The 24,424-nt window shown below is 39.1% G+C and overlaps 3 protein-coding genes and 2 long non-coding RNA genes across 5 annotated transcripts; all 5 read left to right on the plus strand.

Moving 5' to 3' along the window:
- Positions 1 to 7,191: 7,191 nt before the first annotated feature.
- Positions 7,192 to 9,352, plus strand: LOC113746861 (uncharacterized). The gene is made up of 5 exons (XR_003463191.1): positions 7,192 to 7,263; positions 7,412 to 7,486; positions 7,564 to 7,624; positions 8,065 to 8,123; positions 9,286 to 9,352. It is a non-coding gene; the product is annotated as an uncharacterized LOC113746861 (long non-coding RNA).
- Positions 9,353 to 9,387: 35 nt separating this feature from the next.
- Positions 9,388 to 12,963, plus strand: LOC109136708 (phospholipase B1, membrane-associated). The gene is made up of 12 exons (XM_027284272.1): positions 9,388 to 9,392; positions 9,474 to 9,517; positions 9,630 to 9,738; positions 10,649 to 10,700; positions 10,853 to 10,933; positions 11,013 to 11,078; positions 11,153 to 11,253; positions 11,343 to 11,424; positions 11,515 to 11,619; positions 12,445 to 12,540; positions 12,718 to 12,789; positions 12,877 to 12,963. The coding sequence occupies exons 1-12, from the start codon at positions 9,388 to 9,390 to the stop codon at positions 12,961 to 12,963; spliced, it is 900 nt and encodes a 299-aa protein (XP_027140073.1).
- Positions 12,964 to 13,246: 283 nt separating this feature from the next.
- On the plus strand, positions 13,247 to 13,855 carry LOC113746862 (uncharacterized). Its single transcript, XR_003463192.1, has 3 exons — positions 13,247 to 13,307; positions 13,479 to 13,537; positions 13,788 to 13,855. It is a non-coding gene; the product is annotated as an uncharacterized LOC113746862 (long non-coding RNA).
- A 100-nt stretch (positions 13,856 to 13,955) lies between these two features.
- Positions 13,956 to 17,910, plus strand: LOC104931443 (phospholipase B1, membrane-associated-like). Its single transcript, XM_027284233.1, has 11 exons — positions 13,956 to 13,998; positions 14,289 to 14,388; positions 14,481 to 14,532; positions 14,617 to 14,697; positions 14,795 to 14,860; positions 14,963 to 15,057; positions 16,029 to 16,110; positions 16,210 to 16,314; positions 16,394 to 16,489; positions 16,593 to 16,667; positions 17,276 to 17,910. Exons 2-11 carry the CDS (start codon positions 14,363 to 14,365, stop codon positions 17,519 to 17,521), a joined length of 924 nt encoding a protein of 307 aa, XP_027140034.1. The 5' UTR covers positions 13,956 to 13,998; positions 14,289 to 14,362; the 3' UTR covers positions 17,522 to 17,910.
- A 1,900-nt stretch (positions 17,911 to 19,810) lies between these two features.
- On the plus strand, positions 19,811 to 24,055 carry LOC113746860 (serine/threonine-protein phosphatase PP1-beta catalytic subunit-like). Its single transcript, XM_027284232.1, has 8 exons — positions 19,811 to 19,935; positions 21,505 to 21,636; positions 21,794 to 22,024; positions 22,229 to 22,333; positions 22,437 to 22,508; positions 22,647 to 22,798; positions 23,097 to 23,231; positions 23,323 to 24,055. Exons 1-8 carry the CDS (start codon positions 19,884 to 19,886, stop codon positions 23,425 to 23,427), a joined length of 984 nt encoding a protein of 327 aa, XP_027140033.1. The 5' UTR covers positions 19,811 to 19,883; the 3' UTR covers positions 23,428 to 24,055.
- Positions 24,056 to 24,424: the final 369 nt, after the last annotated feature.

The following is a 24,424-nucleotide window of genomic DNA, read 5'->3' on the forward strand; positions in this document are numbered from 1 at the left end:
TTTTACTCCGTTAACGGATCAAAAGCATCTCATTCAGTCCTCCCAGGAGCCAGCGATGTGTACAGGTCTTTACAGGAGATTTCATATTGTGAAAAAACGTTTTAAAAACTTTTTGTGACTGTTGAGGGAAAAATCTGATAAATGTCCACAAGTGATGTCACTTGTCAGGTGTCAGTTGGCATGACAAGTTTCAAACTGAAGTGAAGCCAATGCTGAAATGCCAAAAACTGCAATTTCTCAAACGTCCACTTGAGGCTGGCTCCAGAAGTGAGTCAGTCTCCATTAGTCCCCATGTTAAAATGTCCAACTTCACAGCAGAAATAAACATGTTTACAGCCTGGTACAAAAAACAGTTTTGGTCTCTGTAGCTAATTCCCCCGTTCATGACAACTGTACTGAGGGTGAATTTTTATAGAACTCACCTGTTCACATTATATTAAGGCTTAAAGTTATGCAGAATTTACAGTGTGGACGCTTTGATTGACAGGTTAGTTCCATTATAGATGGCTTGTTTGAACACCCAGGTGTCATTCAGCCCACTCCAAGTCCACAGGTGATCGACAGATTTTGAGCCTCGAAATGGCTCTTCAGAAAACTATGGGTGACGTCACGAATACGACGTCCAATCTTTATACTGTCAGTGATTCAGTGATTATTACCAACGACCATAACACACCCAAGTCTCTGACTGAACTGCCGACTGTCAAGTTGGATTGTGGGTAATGTAGGCACCTCAGATTTACAAGGAGGAAGAATGTGTGGAAGAAATAAAAAACAAAACAAAGGCATTTATGATTGCGCTGCATCGATTTGTATCTGTATTTGTCTGACAGAAGCCAATCAGGTGCTAAACATATGACATTTTGTTAAATCCTTAATATTGCATTGTTACTGTTTGTCAGTGCGGTTTGTCTTAAATGTGTTCTGCTTTATTCTAAAGCACTTTGTAACCGTGTTTTGAAAGGTGCTATATAAATAAAGTTTATTATGATTATACTCGTTAGTACAGATGTTGAGGATGACTGCCACGGCGTCTTTACATATTATAACCACAGGACAAACTGTTCAGCTCAACTAAGTCTGTTCAAAGATAAAAGCCGTGCTTTATCAGGGGGTTCATGCAGAGTTAATGTCCTTGAGGGAAGATAACAGACTGTAAAGGTAGTTTGACCTCATATCTGGATTATGGTAATCACGACCGGAGTGACAGCGTTCATAGTTCTGCAGCATTCAAGATCAGATCATGGCTGTGTGTTTCCCAGTGTAGAAACACAGCTGATTTCTTTAATGTGTTTATAAGAGCACCAATGCAGGTAGGGTTAGAGGCAGTATTAATGTTTATAGTGTGTGGCACGAGGACAGCAGGAGTAGAAAATCTGGTTAGTTTGTTTTCTTAAACATCATCTCTCTAATCAGAGGAGAGATAACTTTCTGAAGCATCATTATTATGTAAAAACAAAACAAAACAGAAGTTCTTCAGGTCAAATCTGCTGTTTCCAAATAATTAACAAGGCTCAGTAGGGAGTAGATGTAGACAATCCACACAACCAACTCACTGTCCACCCTATTCTGACATGTACTGTACCCATAAACTGATATTTTTATGTAATTCAGCTAACATGAAGTCAACAAGAAGCACGGCCGATTGTTGTTTTTCCTCATTGTACTGTAAAAGCTATAGATAAAAAAGAGATAACTGTTAATGTGCTATTAAATGAGATGATCTTTCTCCTCTTACACCTGTGGGGTCATGCCCTGTCACATTATATATCCGGGGAAAATAACCATTCCCCCAGTTTAACCACCACCCTATATAGAGTGGCGTGATTCCTGACCATTTATTGTTGGAGTGTTGGAGAGGTCGAGACAACAAGCCAAGGACTTTTGGGACCCTGAGGAGTTTGGACATTTTGGGAAATGGCATGAAGACGTTTTAATCGGATGGTAGAGCCAGGTTAGTCAGCTGGCTAACCCAGCTGCTGGCTCCAGCAACTCTTGCTGTACAGATGTGGGCGAGGATATGTTGAATATGTGTCAGTCACTTGTTTGTCTGCATTTAATGTGTTTCTGCCTTTAAGATGGGTGAGATGTTGAGCTTCAAAATAAAAGCATGCTGAGGATAAACTAGAATAAACTCTCTTGATTTAAAAGATTAAACCAAGAGAGATTAAACAAAGCTCATAAAACTGAAGTTGATGCAGATGTGCAGATTTTTATCACAGCTACGACTAAACAGATTGATCGTGTGAGCATGGTTTTATAAGGATTGTTAGGCCTCTTCTTATCTAACTGCAGAACAGATAATGCATCGCTCTTTCATCAGAGAAACACTAGAACCTAAAGTTACTTCCTTGAAACTCTAAATGTCTTAATTTCATCTTCATTTCTTCATCATCAATAGTCTTAGTTTACCAACAGCATGTTCCCTATTAGAAAGATGACAGTACAGCAATGTTATAATGTTTTATCGTGTCTTAGATTCTTTAGTTTTTAATTATTGTAACCAAACAATGGTCCAAAAATAAAGCATTAACATCCTGATGTTCACTTTCCCTCATTATTTGATAAATGCTCCATTATCAGTGTCATTGTTTCATTATAAAACCTTATGGCTATGTCCTTTGGACGAGCAGGTCAGTCCCTCCCCCTCTGTGCATATTTATAGTTTACCGGCCAGGTATAACTGACTGACTGAGAGAGAGAGCAGAGAGGAAGGACAGCTGCAGGAAAGGATCTATGAGGACAAAATCACAGAAAATCAGAGAGATGATGCTTCCACAGCTGGCTCTGCTCACAGTCCTGGGCCTCACATGGACGACAGGTCTGATCCAAAACTGATAATCACTGTTTTAAAGTGTTACAGAGGATATAAACATTATAAATCATGGAGTGATCATAATGTTTGGCAAATATAGCTGGATTTGATGAGGAAAGATACGATCCTGAAAAATATGTTTTCAGCTTACAACCAAGATTAATTTGTCTTTTTTTATTTTTGTATTTGTGGATTTTGATTTAACATGAACAATTTCTGAATGTATAAATATTTCTGGTTAATGCCTTTGCTGCATCAGGATTCAACATGACTCCTTAGTTGCTGAAAGTTATATTTGATCCACTAATGGGCCACACTAATAGCACTATTATTACTAATAAATAGTGATTGGATTTGAGCTGCGTTTGCACTGATTTAACAATCACTATGGAGACACATGTTTTGATGTGTTTCACATGTTTGTGGTGCAAAAAGTGCAGAAGAACAAAAATACGTCTACATACATGTGCTTTGAGCACTACTTATAATTTAACATTTAATGCACTATGTTAAATAAATACTGTATTTATACTGTATATTATAACTGTGTGCTCTTTGTTGTTGGTTTTCAGTATCTGGATGGCCGTGCACCCAGATGTTTCCCTCTCAGTCGCCACCTTCAAACGGTAAGTCAGACTGACGACAAGTTTATCAGACTTACACTGACGGGTGAAAGTTTTAAAACTCTTAATGTGGATGGTTTTATTTAATTATTTGGACGGTGCGCTGTTAAAACGTCATTGGTGGAATGTAACTTAAATACATGAATTCAAGTACTATACTTGAGTCACTTGTACAGTTATTTATTACTTTATATGAATTATTAATTGTAGAATTTTACACTTTAAAATCAGATATGGCACCACAACAATAATTTCTACACACAGCCACAAGTTAGTCAATAGACTAAGACATATAGCAGCTGCCATGTGTACTTCAGGTTCACAAAAAATGTGTTCAAACTGTCCCTTTGTTGGTTTTTATCACACACAGTGTTGCAAAGGGTGACTTAAAGAACCAGTAATCAGTACTCCAAATCCAAAAAACCTCTAAAGGGAAAAAACATTTTATTCCTGATTTCAAAGTATTTTCCTGTGTCTCAGATTTCATTTTAATTATTGTGTTTTCTCTCTAAAGTTAACAGCGTCAGGCCCTCGGACGTGGCTGTTCTTTCCTCCATTGGTCTTCACATGCACAGGTGAGCACAGTGTTTTTGCACCACAAGGTTTTAAAATTCAACAATGTGGAGATTAAATCCGGTCTTTTCTTTTCAGCACTGAGCTGTCCATGGTGGTATCAAGACTCAAAGGTAAGTTTGTCGTGTTTACGGAGCCTGAAGCCAAATGTTTCCTTTCAATCAGGCTTGATGGGAAAGTTCTTGTATCTTTTCTGACGCTTAATCAAAACTTAACTTCCACGTGAATTGGCCTCCAGTCTAAATGCACTGTGTAATTCATCTAAAGAGGTTGATATCAGCTTCTATTATACTACTGTGCGCTATCTTTACTGCACTGATATCTACACTAACCGTGATAATTTGAAACAGTGAACCCCAATACGCCTGCTCCACGGGCCTGAGGTCTGTTATCTTTTCTGAAAGCCAACGGTGAAATAAAAAGTTCTGCCAGTACACAGTACACAGTCACAGTTGTTGATCAAAGTTAAATTCCTCTGATTAAAGCGTTGACACAGGATTTTGAATCATTTTCAAACATTGAACCTGGTAATGTTTTCAGTAATAATTAGATTTATTAGATATTTACGTTATTTGATCTAAAAAATAGTCAAATATATCCATCACAGTTTCCTAAAGCCCAACCTGACATGTTTAAACTAGTTGTTTTCTATTTTTGCAACCAGAAAGTTCAGAAAAACAGCAAATATTTACATACAAGAAGTTCGAACCAGTCGATTTTTGGCGTTTTTAATTTAAAAAAACACAAGAAATGATTAGTTAAATATCAAATTTGCTGCTGGTGCTCTTATTTGACGACTCGATTAATCACATTAATCACATTTAAAGAAGAAGCTCGACTTTCTTTGGTGTTAAACCTGTGTTCGTATCCATCAGAGCTGATGACCCTGTTCAATCCCGCACTGATCAGTCCTCTGTCGGATGAAACAAACCTGTACGCCCCTCAGTTTGTTCAACACAGGTACAGACGACACTTTCTGACACATGATGCACATTAATATGACCAACAGCTGCTTCAAATGATCTGAGGTCGTTTTTTTCCATGTTTGGTTTGTAGCACTTTGGTGGAGCAGGCAAAGGAAGTGTCCCTCTACCTCCAAAACAATCAGGTAGGAGCTCCAGTATCTGCACTCCACCCAAGGATAAAGATATTTATCATTTCTGCTCAGCTTCTCTGGTTCTACCAGACATTTCTACATCTACATCTGTGTCTCAGCTTATCTTAAACACAGCGGTGGAAGACTCAGATCCGCTACAATATATCTATACGCACTGCAGGTCCTCTTCCACAGAGTCTGCCACAATAGACAAACACTGACTCTAGATCGGGCCTTTCGTGTGACGGGAGAGTCAGTTTATGAGCTTATCACAAGTAATAAATCGATCATGTGATTAATACTATTAAATAATTTGTATAATATATGGTTTGGGTGGAAGCGAATGTTAATGATCAAACAATAATTAAAGTATAAGAGTGAATTAAAACATCTTTATTTCTGCTACAGGTCACTGATGTGGATAAAGATTGGAAGCTGATCCTTCTCTTCGTTCAGGTGGATCAGCTCTGTGTCTGTGAGCAGCAGCAGGTAAAACATCAAATAATCTTAATATCAGTTATCATCACATACGTATATTGTGTTCTCCTGTTTAAAATACCGAAGTTAGAAGTTTCAGAGTCCAAGTTTCAAACTTTCTAAGCTGATAAACTGTCTGATTTATTCTTTTCAATGGCCGACAGCTTCTGAAAACGACAGTAATACTTTAATTACTATAAATAATGGAGAAAGAGAAATGTTACAGTCGCCTCAGACCGTTGTGTTTTTGTCCAGGTTCAGTCTGTCATCGAAGCGGCTGTTAAAGACGTGGCTGATGCTCTGCACTTGCTGCACTCTCAGGTATATTTCACATTACATACACCCTGACAGTCACTGTGACTCTGTCGACAATATTCACACGTGTTGCACGCCTTTTGTTTCACTTCACTGTGTGTCGCAGCTGAAGAGGACCATCATCAGTGTCGCACTGTGGGATGGAGAGAGTGACCATGTCCGCAACAAGTGAGTTCTGAGTAAATGTACCCAGCACTGGTGTTGTTATTTAAAAGAGGGAAGAGATGTGTTGAGGATTTAATAGAACTTTACAGATCAATATCACAATCTGATTATTGTCCAACATTAGTGATAAACTGAGATAAAGTTTAAGAGTTGATGCTGCACACAGTGGCTGTGATCATTACGTTTTATGAGTACTAATGAGTCGATCTGCTTCACTGACAGGATGTGTCCGTGCACGGAGACAAGCGGTGAAGGAGAGCTCAGACTTCAGAGGGCTTTGCTGAGTCACGCTCTGCAGGTTTGTCAGCTTCAGTCAGTCGTTTGGTCGTTGTGCTGTTGTGGAGGTTTGACCTGGAGTTTGCTGATGGCCGCCTCTTTGTGTTGAACCTTTCTTCTCGACTCAGGAGTCCTTGGACGAGCTCGTGGTAAAGAAGCGCTGGTACAGCGACAGAGATGACTTCACCGTCATCATGCAGGACTCACCTTTCATCACTGACCTGTCATCTGTCTCGGTGAGTCACCAGGCGGACACATTGTCCCTCAACTCCTCAGTCTTATAGTTCCTTTGCACCATTTTGCATCCCTTGTTAAACTTCACTTGTACTGAGGTAAAGGGAGCTGTTATTATTTTTCACAGTGGACTTTAGAGTCAAGGTTTTTGAGGTCCTGGGTAGACAGTCTGGTTAATCAAAGTTAGTCAACACTTATTCTTTCAAATAAAAAGACAATAAGTAAAAGAATTAAATAAAAAAGAGGTCAAATTCTAAATGCTAAAGTTGTTGTCCAGGCGAAACACAAACTAAATCCAACAATCCAAGAACAGAGGTCCAAAGATGAGAAAATACAGAACTGGGACACACTAAGAGCAGGAACACAAAGACAGCAGACATGCTCCTCTCATGCATGATGAACTGAAGATCTTTTCCCTCACATACAGTTTGATAATGTTTCTTGAACAGAGCGGGAAACCTCTCTCTGAGTCACAAGTCTCACACCAAACTGATAACCTGATGGTGCAGCTGTGGACGAACCTGGTGAGGGCCGTTATCTCTCCTACAGACTCATACACAAACATACAGAGTTGTTGTTCTCCCAGAGATGAAGACATTGAGTTTTCTGTCTTCCAGCTGCAGCCTACGAGTGTCCAGCGATATACAGAAGACAATGGAAAGATCATCGCGTTGCCATGTCCGACCGAGGTGAGTAACTGTGCGACAAACTCTTAAATCAGCACGTTAAAGTGTCTGATTAGACGTACTGTAATTAAAAATAAGTTTCAATACTCTGCACTTCCTCTTTCCCATCCCACCACTTTTGTCCTCATTCCTATCCACCACCCTCCCCAAGGACCGTCCCTTCCTGAGGACGGAGGGAAACTCTCCTTCATATCACCACAGCGATGCCTCTCCTCCCCTTTACTCAGTGAGTATTGTCAAATGAAGGCTGTGGCAGCGTTGTGCGCTTCTTGTTTAGCTCATGTGCTCGGTGTGTCCGCTCAGTTTACAGGCACAGAGATGACCTGCGAGGACCTCGGCCCCTCGGCGTCCACGCCTACCTCAGGTAAGATGATCTATGCTTGCATGTTAGCTGTCAGTCAAGTGTCAGGGTGACTGGAAGAAGTCAAATAATGACTTTTTTGTGACTTATCGCATTAAAATGTGTTAATTTATCATCATTTATGTTGCAAGAGCAGCTTATTGAACCTAACCTAACCTTTAATTTGTCACTAATCTGTATATTTACCACATTTTATTCTTTTTTTGTCTTGTTTCTACCTCTGCTTACGTTACTTTTTATGTAATTCTGATAAAGTAATCTCTATTTTTTTCATTAGAAATGAATGATTCCTTCATATTTCTTTCAAATACTACTTTCTGAATCCCACTATACTGTATTTCTTGCTAGATTTCTTGCTATATTATTACAATAACACATATTATGAGTGTTACATTAATGAAGAGTCTCTCTGAAAGCGGTCTAATTAATTGTTTTTGTCCCAGTTCATGAACTCAGGCCTGGAGATATCAAAGTGGTGGCTGCTCTGGGAGACTCTCTGACAGTGAGTCATTTTCTTACTCTCAGGACATGTGATGTAAAAAAAAATATCAAATTAGATTTAAGTATAATAAAATGAAAACTGGATCCTATGAGTAGGACCATAACAAATTACGTTTTAAGTCAAATAAATATGACCTGCGCCTATAAATACTGTGCATTAGTAGCTCATATTAATGGATAATGTTACATTCAGTACAGTAAGGTAAAGAACTGTCTTTGAATATTAAAATAAGACAACTGTACATTATATTTATACCCACAGGAAGAGGTAAATGTCAGTCTGGTAATAATTTTGATATATATAGTTATTACTATATGCAGCTGACAATCAAGAGGGTCTCTATATAGATATAGAGTATATATTTATATTTTGTCGAGCTTGTCGAGCTTGTCGTCATTGTTATTTAGAGCAACGCATAACCAAAAGTCCAATTCCTTGGGTGTGTACACACACCTGACCAATAAAAGCGAATTGACTGATTCTGATGAATCGAAAAGATTAGATAGAGAGAGAGATAGATAAAGAGCTGTATACAGAGCTGTATTTGTTCTGAATACATTACTTATGATTGAAAATTCGACAACTTTGCTAACGGCATCAAATAAGGTCAACAACACCAGACATAGCGTCCAGCAACAGCAAAAAGGTCTAAAGCTAACACTCCCCGAGTGCTGTGAGCTCACAGTCCTGGCAGCCCGGCTAACAAACTGAACTAACAGCAGCTACAGTTGGCAGTCGGTTTACTGTACTAGTTGAGGCGGAGCAGCCGGTAGAACATCAGAGGGAAGAATGAAAGATTTCCTCCATAAAATATGATCCAGTTTCACCATAATAGTGTGTGACTTGGTGTCCTAAAGCGTCACGTACTACTTGCGGATGATCTTACCGGAGCACATAGTGAACACAAGAACAGGTGCACAGGGTGCAGAGTGGGAATAAAAAGGACACCATTCACCTGATTACAAGTTTGTTAGACCATTTAGACCAATTACTTATGATATCAGAGAGATAGAGAGATGAACAAAACACAGTGGGGTGTAACAAGATAATGAAATCACATATTTAATATCTACAGTAAAAGAAGAACCTGTCATACACTGTAAACTACTGATAACTTCTGTGTTATTATGTTACTGAAACACCGTCATCTTCTATCCATCAGGCAGGGAACGGTGTCGCGTCGAAGCCTAGCGACGTCCTGGACGTCCTGAGTCAGTACAGAGGTTTATCCTGGAGGTACGTTAAGTCTATCACACACTGCAGCATGATGTCAGTGTGTTGGTATAAATGTGGTTCTATGACCACTTGTTTCTTTTATCATAACAGTGTATTATGTGTGTTTTCATGCAGTATTGGTGGAGATGACAACCTCACGACTGTCACCACACTGCCCAGTGAGTCAAATAAGCCAATATAAAAACAATTTTGTTGCTTGTTGAGATGATCATTGGGTCACTGTTTACACTGAAATCTTGTATTTCTTTTCCTTTTCCTTTGCTCACACAGACATCTTAAAACATTTTAACCACAACCTGACGGGCTACTCTGTTGGCATGGGCAGGCAGGACACTCCTCAGGCGTTCCTCAACCAGGCTGTAGCTGGAGCGAAGGGCAGGTGAGTCCTGTCAGCAGCAGCATCACAGAATATAATAATGACGCTTATGTTGTAGGAAAACTTAGATACATGCTGTCCTACACATGTTTATTTGATATTATTGTCAGCTGAGTAGTTTATAGTTTTACATTGCATCTTCATTGAGCTCTGAAATACAGCTCAGTGAAAGTTAGTAAAAAAGACAAACTTACAATCTAATAGAAGTACAATATTAATTAAGTTAAACAGTTCATTATCAGAATTATACTTAATTGTGAGAGACCACACATTGTTATTTCTTATAGTATTGCTTTAACTTAACTAAAGGAAAATAAAAGCCATTGTTGGAGACAATATTTTAAGTTTTAAAAATTTAGATTAGATGTTTATTTAGCTGTTGTGACATTTAAGTTATGGTTTGTTTAAGTATCACTTATTTACATTAGTTATTTTGTATCAGCTGTTCTGATTAACTCAGACTTCCATCAGCTGTGTGATAATAAAGAGGTGTGATTGAAATCTGAACGCACAATTTGATTTTTGTTTGTTGCGCTTTAAAATAAAGTAATCATCGAAGGAAGAAAAAACAGAAATGGGCAATTCATTTTTTTGGGGATGTTTAAAATGGTTTTAAATGGAGAAAGAACAAGACAGCCACGTTTAATGATAAAAGTATATCTAGTTTAAGAGGATGAAAAAAAAAGTTTTTGAATTTGAATTTGAATTTTGAATCAAAAATGTATAACTACTAGGTGTAACTGCTCTTGAGAATCAGGTGAAATAAAACAGAATCTAGAATCTAGTTTATTTTAAGATGTATTCATCTAGATTCTAGATGAATACATCTTAAAATAAACGTGCGTTCACTGTAAAATCTTTGCCATTTCATCGTGATACAATATTTAATGTGATATTTTCTTTGCATTTTAAGGAACATACCATCACAGACTAAAACACTGGTGGCAAGGATGAAGAGTGACTCCGTAAGTTTCTATGTTAATATTTATTCTTTCTTTTAAATATGCCGACTCCACTTGAAAATCCTCTTGAACAATAGTAATAATGTAATACTGTGTTATATCTAAAACCACGACATGCTGCTCACATTGCCTCACGTTCTTCTTTTTTTGTGCAGAGAATCAATTTTGAATCCGACTGGAAGGTGATCACCGTTTTTATCGGAGGAAACGACGTCTGTGACCACTGCTACAACTCTGTGAGTACTAATGTGGATAATAATAATTTATAAGTCACCTTAAAGACACGACCTCTAAATGTGTTCCTCTCCTTTACAGCTGCTCCACTCTGTGGACAATTTTGTTCATCACGTCCGCGACGCCCTGGATTATCTACACAAAGAGGTAAAATCAACATGTTTCTATATGTTTGTCTGATTGTTTGTTTGTTGGTATTAATCGAGCTGATCTTTTGTCAGGTGCCTCGGGCTCTGGTGAACTTAGTCCAGCCTCTCCATGTTACCCCACTGAGAGAAATGCATGTGGACCCTTCAATTAAATGCCCAACTTGGCTGGTAAAGTGAGTATCACCCATCTCTGACTGAGATGCGGGCTTTGCTTTCTTCAGTCATAAGCAGTGGCATCACCTTGTCATCTCTCCTTCCCCAGTATCCTGTGTCCTTGCGTTATCTTGCCAAAGACCAACTCTAAAGCTCTTCAGATGGTGGAGGACATGAATAGAGCCTATCAGGTGGGACGGACCAAAGAAAGCACACTATGATCTTTAACAGTCCAGTTCGTCCTCAGACGCTGACACCTCCTCTGTCTGTCTTTCTTTAAGCGTTCACTGTATGAGCTTGTGGAGTCAGCCCGGTATGACACTCGCTCAGACTTCACTGTGGTCATTCAGCCTTTCTTCAAGGACATCGTCGTCCCCAAACTGCCGGTCAGTAACCAAACTCTGTTTTTCACTGTCAGCAACCTTTCTGGTGGTCCATCAGTCACTTTATTCAAATGACGGTATAACTACAGGATGGTTGTCAGCAGTTCACACTAACTATAATTGGTCTCTGTCATTACTCCAACAGTCTTGGATAATTTAATCATAAATTTATAGAAAATAACTCATATTTTTGCACTTTAACAGTAGTTTTCTGTTTGTTTGTTTTTGTATACAAGATGCTCTATAACCAGACTGCCACTAAAAAATCATTATATTATTTATATAGTGTTTTTTTTTTTGTTGCAAAATAACCAAAAAATAATCTGTAATTGTCACTTTATTTAAGGTGTTTGATCGTGATAATTCAGGGACGATCTGTAAAATAACAGTCTTTCTCTGTAATATCTTGACTGAAAAATTTTGTTTTTGATGCTTATTTAGATAATGATATTTTACTTTGATGTCACACTTCTTTTTTAGCAGCTTGTCTTTTTATGGCTTTATTTTCTGCACTTATTTACTGTCTTGCAAGTTAATATAGTCAATATAAAGACAATAAGTAACTTTCTATGAAAACAAATCTATTTCTTCAGGCTATACAGTTGGATTACACTGAATTTTAGGACAGAAGCATCATCTAGTCTTAGATAAACTAGAGTATTTTTCTTTTCTCTCTTTAAAAAACACTTTTGTAGTTACTTTTTCTTCTGCCTGCATCATAAATTATTGGCCCAACTCCTCCTTAATATAAATCTTTGTTTATCTGCTCTGACTGATATGAAATAGACAGCAGTAGTCCTTGAGGTTCACATCATACCTTTTCTGCAGGATGGCCGTCCTGATCGCTCCTTCTTCAGTGCTGACTGCTTCCATCTCAGCCAGAGGGCCCAGACACAGATGGCTCGATCGCTCTGGAACAACATGGTAAGTATCAGACAAGAATAAGCTCATATAGTATTAAGCATATTTTTGTTTTGTAAGTAAATTCACCAGGGGATCATGGGAATATTAAAGGACGTATTAGTTCATAAAGTGTTTTTGTTTTGATATTTAAAAGTAACAGTACTGGATGACACGGAGCTGTCACTCTTGTTTTCCCAGCTGGAACCTCTGGGCAATAAGACTGCCAGGCAGGATTTTAGTACAAACATTAACCTGAAATGTCCAACCAAGGTAGGATATTATGTTTTAAATGTTTTCTATAGTTTGATGCTTTGCAGTCGCTGATCATGTAACATAAGTTCTGTCTTTTGTTTGCAGACTTCACCGTACATCCGAACCTACAACAACAGCAATTACATCTATGCTGGTCCATCTCCGACACCCAAACCTATCACAGTAAGCTGAGAGGCTGAGAAGTGACTTATAGCACAAATAAAACAACTAAAGACCTGAACAGAGCTAAAATTTCACAACTTCATAAGTTTATCGATTAGAAACTTAACCATCGAGTTATTTGATAATCAATAAATCATTTTTAGTCATTGAACAAGGTGAACTGCAAAACATTCATGAAGATTTGCAGTTTTATGATTAACATATCATAACATATTTCGATTTTTGATCGCACATTATCTTAAAGATGTAATTTTGGATTCTAGTAACTAGTTGATGTTTCTTTTACCTCCAGAATTGGGGTAGTGATTTCTCCTGCATGGACCTTGCTCCATCTGAAACCGTGCCAACGTCAGGTGAGACATCACACCCATCTCTGCATTATCAGCAGACGTGTCGATACGAGATTCGACGTCCTCTTTTATCTAAAGTCAAACGAAGAATAAGAATCATTGTATTGGGACGGTGTCTGCGGTTTATCTTGTTTTTTCAGCAGGTTGTATCTCTTACGTATCTTTTATCTGTAGTTCACACGCTGAGACCAGCAGACATCAATGTGGTGGCGGCACTCGGAGACTTTTCAACGGTTAGTGTCGTAACAATGAAGTCCAATTTTCCAAGCTTAAGGAGCAAAAGATAATAAGTACTTTTTTTGTGTGTGTGTATGTTGAAGGCACCAACTGTTAACCTGTTTGATATCGGCTACTTAGTGTCATTGAACTATGAACTCTCTAATCCATTTGTTATCAGCCAGATAGCTCGAACAGGAGATGATCATCCCTTTTATGCCTAGGTTATGTTTCATGCTTCATGTCTTTGTATGCGTCTCTTCACAGGCAGGCACTGGCGCCAAGGCAAAGAACGTGTTTGACCTCAGGAAAGAGTATAAAGGAGTATCGTGGAGGTACGATTTGTCTGCTGTGGTACATTAACATCACGTGAACATTCATCACATCACATTTTATGAACCACGCTGATGTTTGTGGGCTTTTTTTCCTTGCAGCATCGGTGGGGATAAGACTCTGGAGACTGTCACAACACTACCAAGTGAGTTTATGCCCCTTGTTCTGCAATAAAACAAACAACATACTGCTGCAATGGAACATTATTTTTAGATGAATTCATTCTTAAGCAATAAATACAAGTAGTTGAAGACAACTTGGCACGTTCAGTAATTTCTGGTGGAGCCACTATAACCTCAAGCTTTGATATATAGTTGAAGACCTGTAATGTAGCAGGAGAAGAACCTTTCGCTGCTAGAGTGACAGAAGCCAGCGGCTTACTACTTTACAACTGCTACAGATCGATCTGTTTCTTCCTCCTTCTCTCTCTCTCAGACATCTTGAAGAAGTTCAACCCGTCCTTAAAGGGGTTCTCCAAAGGTCAGGGCTCACTACAGAAGGGCTTCAACATGGCTGTATCTGGAGCTAAGAGTTCGTACGTGCATTTTCTTTCGGTTCCTCCACCTGAACAAAACCTTTAAACAATCATCTCTGTAACACCTGCTGCCTGTATTTGTTCTGTTATAGAGAGATCCCAGAGCAGGTCCAAGCTCTCATCAAGGCCATGAGAGATAATAAGGTAACCTCCCCAAAACTTATTTATAAGATGGTTTAAACAGCATCTGTCTCTTTCATACTCATGTTTCATGCTCTGTACACGCAGGCTGTGAATTTTGAAAAGGATTGGAAACTTGTGACGATATTCATAGGGGAGAATGATCTTTGCAACTACTGCTTGGACCAAGTAAGTATTCTTTAAAATACATGTATTGTACATAAATAACAATGCATTTCTGTATGTTATGGAGCTGCAGTAAAAACATGTTTGTGTGTCTCCGCAGAATAACCTGTCACCCAAGAACTACAGCCACAATCTGATGCTCAGTTTGGACATGCTGTACAAAGAGGTGTGATATAAAAAAAACTAAGATAAAAAAACTATATGTTATTGTCACTTGCTGTCTTTGTGAGTACAAGTGTGTTGTTCACAGATAAATGTCTCTCTCTAGGTACCAAGGCTGTTGGTTAATGTCGTGGAGCCTTTGCAGATGGATCCATTGAAAACAGTTCAAAAGAACACGCTTGGCTGTTCCCTCTTGCAAAGGTTTGTTTTGCCTGTTCGTCATGCAGAACATTAGAAGTTATATTAACTTTTTATATTAACAATCATATGACTACATTTAATGTAAAAAGGCTTTGTGCACAGTAATGCACCAGTGGAGAATTATGACATTCGTTTTAACGTCTCACAGCTCATTGATTGTTGTTTTCAGGCCCAGCAGGCTGCAGCTTTTTTTGTGTGACAAAGCTCTAAATCCACACTGTATACTACCTGCTCAGCACCAAACAGTAATGTTAGTGACTATCCGGTGTAGACAGTGCAGCAACTAGCAGCTAAAAAGACATATATTTATATCACGAGTTGGTTGAGACCAAAATCAGAGCTAAAAGAAACATTTTGAAATCAGATTTAGATGAATTAAAGATCAGAAACACAGCTCCAAATTAAAGATGTTGCTCTCTGTCGATTGGATGTGTAAATAAGGAACCTTTAACTGTTGTGATATGTCAGACCTGTGTTTAAAGCTCGTTTCTGCTGCCACCAAGTGGTAAAAAAACAAACAAAACAAAAACAATCAGTGGATGTAGGTTTAAACCTCCGAAATTTGCACTAAAAGATTAAAATCTAGTAAAGACAAAGGTTATTAATTAAGCATCTTGGGAAAACAGAAGTTAATAAAGCATTACAGGTTAGATTATTAAACTATATTTGTGTTGATCACAACTGACACTATATTATAGCTTAATTCATTTCACTTTTCTCCACTAAAACAACCGCTTCAGTGGACATAAAGCAGATGTTTCTGGGAACTTTTGAGATGTTTCAACCTCTGGTTGAGTCGTTTGATGGGTAGACAATTACTCCTTGCGGTGCTTACCACTTTTAACCTCTAGAACCATGTAATTTTATTTGATCAGTCAAGGATTTATATTTTGAATTCAAGCGTTTTGGCATTGAAAAGTCTTGATTTTCTCCTTCTTCATTTTAAAACAAACCTGTGTTCTTCTTTACAGGGCCAACTGTCCCTGTGTTATCAATCCAACTGAAAACTCCCCAGAGTTTAAAGAGATGAAACGAATCAATCTTGAGTATCAGGTAAAATAAAAAAAATGCTCTTCTAACCAATTCAGTATTTTTAAAAATAGAGTTCCCCCTCTGTCATTCATCCATTTGTCTTTTATTTGTTTTTCCTAGGCTGAGATCCAGCAGCTTATTTCTGGAGATCGCTACGATGGGAAAGAAGACTTTGCCGTTGTCCTTCAACCCTTTTTAAAGAATTTCTTTATCCCTCATATTGGAGTAAGTTATAGAGACCTAAAGATGTAACGAAACAAGCAGCCATGCAGAAATAATAAAATGTACCTGTGTTTTCCACCAGGTGGGTGAGGCTGACTCCAGTTTCTTCTCTGTGGACTGCTTCCACATCAGTGAGCGAGCTCATGCTGAGATGGCCGTCGCCCTGTGGAATAACATGGTGAGAATAGAGCAGTAATGGACCAAACATGCACCACCAGGTGTTTTTGTGTTTGTGTTTGTGTTTGTGTTTCAGTTTTATAGAATTCAATCCGTCTTAACAGTTGGAGCCCGTAGGCAGAAAACAGGCCTACAACAACTTCACGTATGACCGCTCCAAGATTCACTGCCCCTCTGAGGTATGTGTGGAGAGAAATAACCAAACTAGATCTATTATATAGACATAAACTATAATATAACATGAATTTATATATAATAATCCAATAAACTTTTTAAAAATTCTGCTCAAATATATTGGGATATAAATAATATGACCATTATGGATGAGGTTATTTTAACTTTTAGTGTGTCATGATTTACATTTTATGAATAACAGTTTGTTTTATATGCTGTTACAGTTACAGGTTTTACATCGGATTGAATCTGTATGCTATTGTTCGTATGTTTGGTGAATATACAGAAAAGTGTGTTGTCTATAGTCTATATTGATTTATAAATAATAAAACCAACAAACAAAGATATTATGAATACTGTAATCATCCTGCTTCTTTTCACAGTGACACCAAGTTTATAGGAGGTCATGTTTATTTAAAAAATGGGATTATGAAATAAAACTTTCCATTTTGAAATGAAACAACTTTTATAGTGACATATTGTTTTTATTGTGAAGAAAGCAAGATGAAGATTTGATGATGATTTCATAATGTCTTATTTATTTAATATTGAACACTTTGGGTCTCCATATGTTTGAGGTTGAATCTTTAGAACATTTTATGTTTTCCTATAGGTCAGTCCTTTCATCTTCACTAAGATGAACAGCCTACCAAACGTACCAGAGACAAACACCACCACCACGACCAGCGCTCCTGTCTCAGATGCCATCACCACAGCACCTACCTCCCCAGAGCTCAACTGTCCCCCCTCTGTACCTGTGTGGACCCCCGTGGTTGTGGGATTTGGGACTTTTCTGGGGGGCATTTTTGTTGCCTGGCGTATTCACAAGTGCAGACAGGGTCGGCAAAACATAGCGTAGGAAGCGGTAGAAATGCAAGCAGTTGGTTTATAGTCCAGTTACTCATATCAAGCTGTATTTACTGTCTGAAGTATATTTAAGTATTAAAGCTGCATCAGGCATTTTTAGCCACTAGATGGCGGAGAGTAGACTCCGGAAAAACCACCCAGCAAGATGTTTGATTTCATTCAATGACTGCTTGTTTGCTTTAGCTCACTCAAGGTGATCGTAAGGAGTCAGTTTGTCTGAAGTTTTGTTGCAGGAGCAGCTTTTTTTCTTTTTAGGAGTGTCAATTTGAGCCAACTCTTGACGAAATCATGTAGCTGTGGCACCAACAAACCTCAACAATGAGTTGAAATGAGCTGCAGACTGAGATGTGGACTCTCAGTTGAATTGGCAACCTCTTCACGTTATAGATGCAACAAGGATTAGTTAGTTAGTTAGAAATATTCCTTCATGGTGTAAAATATTTGTAATTTTTATACTGCACAGAAATTGTGAAATATTCTCTATGTAATTGACTGACCTTGTTGAATCCAGATGTTTTGTACATTTGTCTTTACACATTGTTATTTATTGATACATTAAAATTAGTACAATATTTGTGTCATGGCTGATGTACTTACAAATAACTATTAATATATTAAACCCAATGAAATGAGGAGATCTGAATGTCCTGATCCCAGAGAGACTTCATTAAAGCATAGACTAATGGACACGTATAAGTTAAAACCATATGAGATATATCACTTATACACATACATACATACATGCAAGTACAGATAATTTGTAGAGACAGAGGTTGACACAGAAAGATGGAAAACAACTTAACAACTGAGTTGTCTGCACATAGATGCATAGTTATATACTAATACTAGTACTATTATATACAAATGGTTTACATTGAGATACTTGTCTGTGTCACTAGCTGTTATTTTGGTCCATCCTAACTTTGAGGTTATTTGGATGGGAGTACCAAAGAACCGCCAGGATGGCGCCACTGTCAAGTGTGTTAATGTATGTATTACAATTTATGTTAGAAGAGTCATGTGGGATGGGGTGTCTCCCATGTGGTTTCCTTTAACGTGGTTAAGGGAGAGATCAGGTCAAAGGTTAAGGGCCATCTGTTGGGGCATCCTGGGACAGGGGCCTCTCTTAGACAAATTTTTAATATTGTTGACTTTGACTGCATGTCTTGGGAGCATAACCTCCACTGTATATAAGGGCGTGCCCCGCATATTCCAGGAGAGTTTCATTATTCGGCTGGAGGCTCTCCAAGTAACGTTTTACTTGATTACGATACTGAACTTATTGTAATAAATTTGTTTTACAACTAAGACAGTGTCGGCAGAGTTTTTCTTCAAATGTCTTCAACTGCATCGCCACTGAATATACGACACAACAGTAAGGTAGGAGAGTCTGGAAATTAGTCCATTAAGTCGCATGTAATGAGTGAAACTGCAAAAACTTTCCCCATTTTTCATTGTATTTCTCGCCTTTTTTTCTCTTTTTATTTACCCATTTTATTTAAATGTATACCTCTTACTGTTACTGTTTGTAATACGCTTTTAGAAATCAAAGAATACCCAATCAAAGTTTTTAATCTTTCATCGCTCTGCCTGTTTTATGCTCATATTCTCTCTCTCTCTCCACTTATTTCACCTTTGCTCATAACATTGGTGATCTATCACAGTGTTCCTCAAACTTTTTACACCTTGCACTACCTCGGAAAATGCTCGTCTCTCCAAAAACCACCAACCTGACAGCGAGGCTGGCCGCTGTTCAGCCTCAGACATTTCACAAGAGGCTTTTATTGTTGACTTTTGTTGTTTCCTTATCACAACCAGAACTACTTCTACTGATCCACGCTTCTCTTCCTAATATTTCACCTTTTGGAGTCCTGATTGCAGAGTTTTTTTAACAGTGTTTTGTCTTTTTACCTCCTCTTACTGTATGCAACACCTCATGCACGACTGTGACTATATCACCGGATATCAAAAGGAAATGCAAAACTTATTTTAAATTACATCCCTGCGATCTGATGGTTGAACTATTTTCATGCAAAGTAAAGTATTAAGGTAGTATGACATTTTCTAAATTAATGTATTTCATCAAAACAATATATATTACAGAGATTTACACCAAGTACCACCAAAGGGAGTACAAGTGTGTGTGTGTGTGTGTGTGAGAGAGAGAGAGAGAGAGAGAGAGAGAGAGAGAGAGTGTGTGTGTGTGTGTGTGTGAGAGAGAGAGAGAGAGTGAGTGTGTGTGTGTGAGTGTGAGAGAGAGAGAGAGAGAGTGAGAGTGTGTGTGTGTGTGTGTGTGTGTGTGTGTGTGTGTGTGTGTGTGTGTGTGTGTGTGTGTGTGTGTGAGCATCAGAAACATGGCGGAGAGCGAGTTGAACGTTGACAGTATCATCTCTCGGTTACTGGAAGGTAAGAAAAGCGTTGTGTGACATTTTGTGCTTTATCGAAAGGATGACTTGACTCGCTCTGCTCTCGTTTGTAACCAGTAACTTCACGAAATGTTTTTTTTTTAAATAAATAAATAAATGTAACATCCCATTTAGCTGCCTGCCTGGGCAAGCTAACGGTTGCGTTAAAGGCTCACCGCTCACAGCAGTAATTTTAAAAAACGTTATTATTATGATGTCATACACCTATTCGTTAATGTGTGATTATTAGTTATTAGTCAGGGTGCTGTGCGTAAAAAAAGAGATAAGAGAGCTAACTGTGTTAACTAGTGATATAACTTAATGGTTTTACAGCTAAAATATAAATAAATATCCGAGTTACAGATTACGGGGTTTGATGTTTTCTCATTAACGACGCTACACAGCGGAGCGTGAACGAACCATGGAACGTTGTGGTTGCTAAGTAACGTTAACTGCTCCCGTTGGCAAGGTGGCTAGCAACCCCCTAGTTACCTCCGTGGACACGCCCCCTTGCATAACTTTGCTAGTTCACTCCATAATTTCACACTTTTATAAATGTTTTAATAAGTATTAGTTGTTATTATGAGTCAATGTATCTGATTTTCTTCTTTTAAATGTGCTCTGCCAGGTGGAAAATCTAAGCTACTTCAACCAGCAATAGGCAGTTCCAGCCAAAGTGAAGACATAACTAAACAAAGCATGTTGTTTACTCTTTATACATGAAGCTGCCCTCTAGACTGTTTGTCCTGCTTGGACCACACCGCCCTCACACACACACACACACACACTTCCAGCTGAGCCAACAAGCTGTTCATTCCTGTACTTTGCCAGTTCATAACAACCCGTGTTGACTGGAGTAAATGGCATGTCTTGGCCACTAGCAAAGCAAATGCAATGGTCAGCTCTCTTTAATGGCACACCGTGATGCAAATGTAAACAAAAGGGTAGCTAACGAAGGAGGAGAAGAAAGAAAGAGAGAAAGAAAGAAAGACACGTGACTGAAACATGCCTGCTTTTAACTGGCATTTAAAAACTAGATCTAAGACTTTGATGTGTTTTTAAAAGGGGTTAATATGAGTAATGTTTCTAAACATAGGTGTAAAATACTGATCTGTAGCTCTAACCCAAACTATTTAATTGTATATTTGAATATACTGACATTTATCATGGTCAGAGTAGCATTGATTTAGCCTATAATTTGAAAATCTACCCACATAGCCTGTTGTTGCCTCATCGAACCTCGGCTGGGCCCCTTCCACGTGGAGTTTGCATGTTATGCCCGTGTCTCTCTCTGGGTACTCCACCTTCCTCCCTCAGTCCAAGGACATGCACTTAACAGGTTGTTTGTCTCTGTGTGCCCTGTGATGAACTCGCGACTTGTCCAGGGTATACCCCCCCGCATCTTGTCCTGAATGAGCTGGGATCGGCTCCAGTTCCCCCCTCGACTCTGATGACAATAAGCAGTTGCAGACAATGGATGGCTGCATAGTTCTGATCACTGTGTCAGGTTTCTCGATGCTAGTTAAGGATCGGCCCGTGTTCACCTCTCTTGTGTTCTTTTGACTTGCAGTGCGAGGATGTCGTCCGGGGAAGGTCGTACAGATGACAGAGGCTGAGGTTCGGGGGCTCTGCATCAAGTCCAGAGAGATTTTCCTCAGTCAGCCGATCCTGCTCGAACTGGAGGCGCCACTCAAAATCTGCGGTGAGAACAGCACCCATGAACATGAAGGTTTTTTATTTCATACATTTATATTCCTGTAAGACTTGGAAGGTGATGAGAAAACACAAGCAACCTTGAGCTATCAAACGTGCATTGTTTGTATATCTGTGTGAGAAATAAAACGATCATATCCTTCCAGGTGATATCCATGGACAGTACACAGACTTGCTGAGGCTATTCGAGTATGGTGGCTTCCCTCCCGAGGCCAACTACCTGTTCCTCGGGGATTATGTGGACAGAGGGAAGCAGTCGCTGGAAACCATCTGCCTGCTGCTCGCCTATAAGATCAAATACCCGGAAAACTTCTTCTTGCTCAGGGGAAACCACGAGTGCGCCTCCATCAATCGCATCTACGGCTTCTACGATGAGTGTAAGTTGGAAAGCACACTCTAGCTCTGGCCAGCCTAATTTTATGTTGATCTCTTGTATTTTTAAAAGAAACAAACGCGAACAATTCTTATTAAGTCATAAAACTGCTGATGTGTCAAGCAGACAGCCTCACTTTAACAAATAATAATATTTATTCACTTACCAGCCTCATTTAAAATTGTAATTTGCTGTATTTTTTCCTCAGGCAAGCGTAGGTTCAACATAAAGCTCTGGAAGACCTTCACAGACTGTTTCAATTGTCTGCCCATCGCTGCGATTATTGATGAGAAGATATTCTGCTGCCACGGAGGTTTGTGAAGCTTCTCAAAGAATAACGTGGACAATACGCGTGTCTCTGTTATAGAATTACTTACTAACTTACAATACAATCCCACGTGCTCCTCTCTCCTCAGGTCTCTCACCTGATCTCCAGTCCATGGAACAAATCCGACGTATTATGAGACCCACTGATGTCCCCGACACAGGTCTGTTGTCCTACAGTAGTTTGTTTTGTCTGCCGCTTCACACGACCTTTTAGTATAAAATAAATTCTGTTTAACCATCTTTAAACTCAGCAGAACGTTAATACACTTCCAATGTATGACTGACTTGTTTTGTGCCAGGCTTGCTGTGTGACCTACTGTGGTCAGACCCAGACAAAGACGTCCAGGGCTGGGGTGAGAACGATCGGGGAGTTTCCTTCACCTTTGGGGCCGACGTGGTCAGCAGGTTTCTCAACCGTCACGACCTGGATCTCATCTGCCGAGCACATCAGGTAAACACGGGCAGTTTTGTTACTAATACACGTTTTTCCTAAAGATGAATGGACGGTTGTGATAACTAGAAAATTAAATTCTTAAGAAAACTTGGCTATATCTAGGGCTTTTCATGTTTAGCAGCCACCCTAGTTTCTCCATGCTAGGAAAGAGAAGACAAAGAAAATTCACGTTTGCAAAGTGAATTTGTGGCAGTTTTGCTTAAACAACAATGATTAATTGACTATCAAAGTTGCTGCAGAGTGCGTTTTCACTGGAGAGACTAATAGTTTCAGCTCTAATCCTGCCACCTTACAGGTTGTTGAAGACGGCTATGAGTTCTTTGCCAAGCGACAGCTGGTGACGCTGTTCTCTGCCCCCAACTACTGCGGGGAGTTTGACAACGCAGGCGGCATGATGAGTGTGGACGAGTCCCTTATGTGCTCCTTTCAGGTAGAGAGATCTGTTCGTCGTGCCATAACATGACTCCTGATTTACGTGCTTTCAATCTTCTTATCACGGCCGTCATCCTTTTTCTTTTTAGATTCTGAAGCCGTCAGAAAAAAAAGCAAAGTACCAGTACGGAGGGGTGAACACAGGACGGCCTGTCACTCCGCCTCGCACCACTCAGGCACCGAAAAAGAGGTGAGCAGCTGGCCCTGACTCTCCTGCTCTTTCCCCTGCCCCCCCGGCTGGTCTCTGGCCCACGTCCCTGCAGGCTGCCTCAAAACACTCCAGCCCTCTTCTCAGTCAGCTTGTCCATGTGTAAACAGAAACTTCAGGAGTGTTTTTTTGCTTGTTCTGTGGGTATTTTTATGAACATGTGAGTGGTATTTCTTCCATTTCTTTTGATGCCATGGTATGTATTAACTCAGCCCTTACTTCTACTACTACTACTACTACTCAGTCCATTCAGCAATATTAAAACCAAACTTGTGGAATGGGCACGGTGTTAAGAAAAGTCGCTTCTCTGCCTTCAGATTAACAATTTCCATAGTGATTTTGTGAATGCATGCACGCTTGTGAGATTGAGACGGGTTCTTTGCCCCTAACCACTGTAAAATCCATAAATCCTTCCAGACAACAGTGCAAATTGATTAATTCACCTAATTACTGCCATTGCCCCTTTCTGTATCGGCTGAAGCAATATGCTGCTTAAGGAAATATATATATATTTTAATTTAATTTGGGGAAATATGCTATTGTGCTCTTGAAAACAGTAAAATGAGAAGACCAGTGCCACTCTCATGTACCACCAGCTCTCTTGAAGATGAAGACAGGTAACTTATCTGTGCACAACAGTGACAAAATCCACCTACCAGCTCTTTATTTATCATTATATCATGTTTCTTTAATGCTTAACAAAACCAACAAAATCTACATTTTACAGGGATCCATGTAACCTCCCGTGAAACTTGTTTTTACACTTAAACAAACAAGATATATAAAGATAATTTATCAAGCTTTAGAAGTTCTTGTAGGTGGATTTTGTTATGTTTAGACGGAGCTGGGTTATCCATTCCCTCTCACGTCCAGCCTTTATGATTCATATCTAAAAGTATTGGTCTTCTCATTTCACTTTTTGCCACTTATTGGCTTTCTTGCCAATTTTTCCCTTCGACTCACGAATGTTTTTCTCCCCAAGG

This window comes from Larimichthys crocea, chromosome XI (assembly GCF_000972845.2).
Source record: "Larimichthys crocea isolate SSNF chromosome XI, L_crocea_2.0, whole genome shotgun sequence".
NCBI classification, from domain to species: Eukaryota; Metazoa; Chordata; class Actinopteri; family Sciaenidae; genus Larimichthys; species Larimichthys crocea.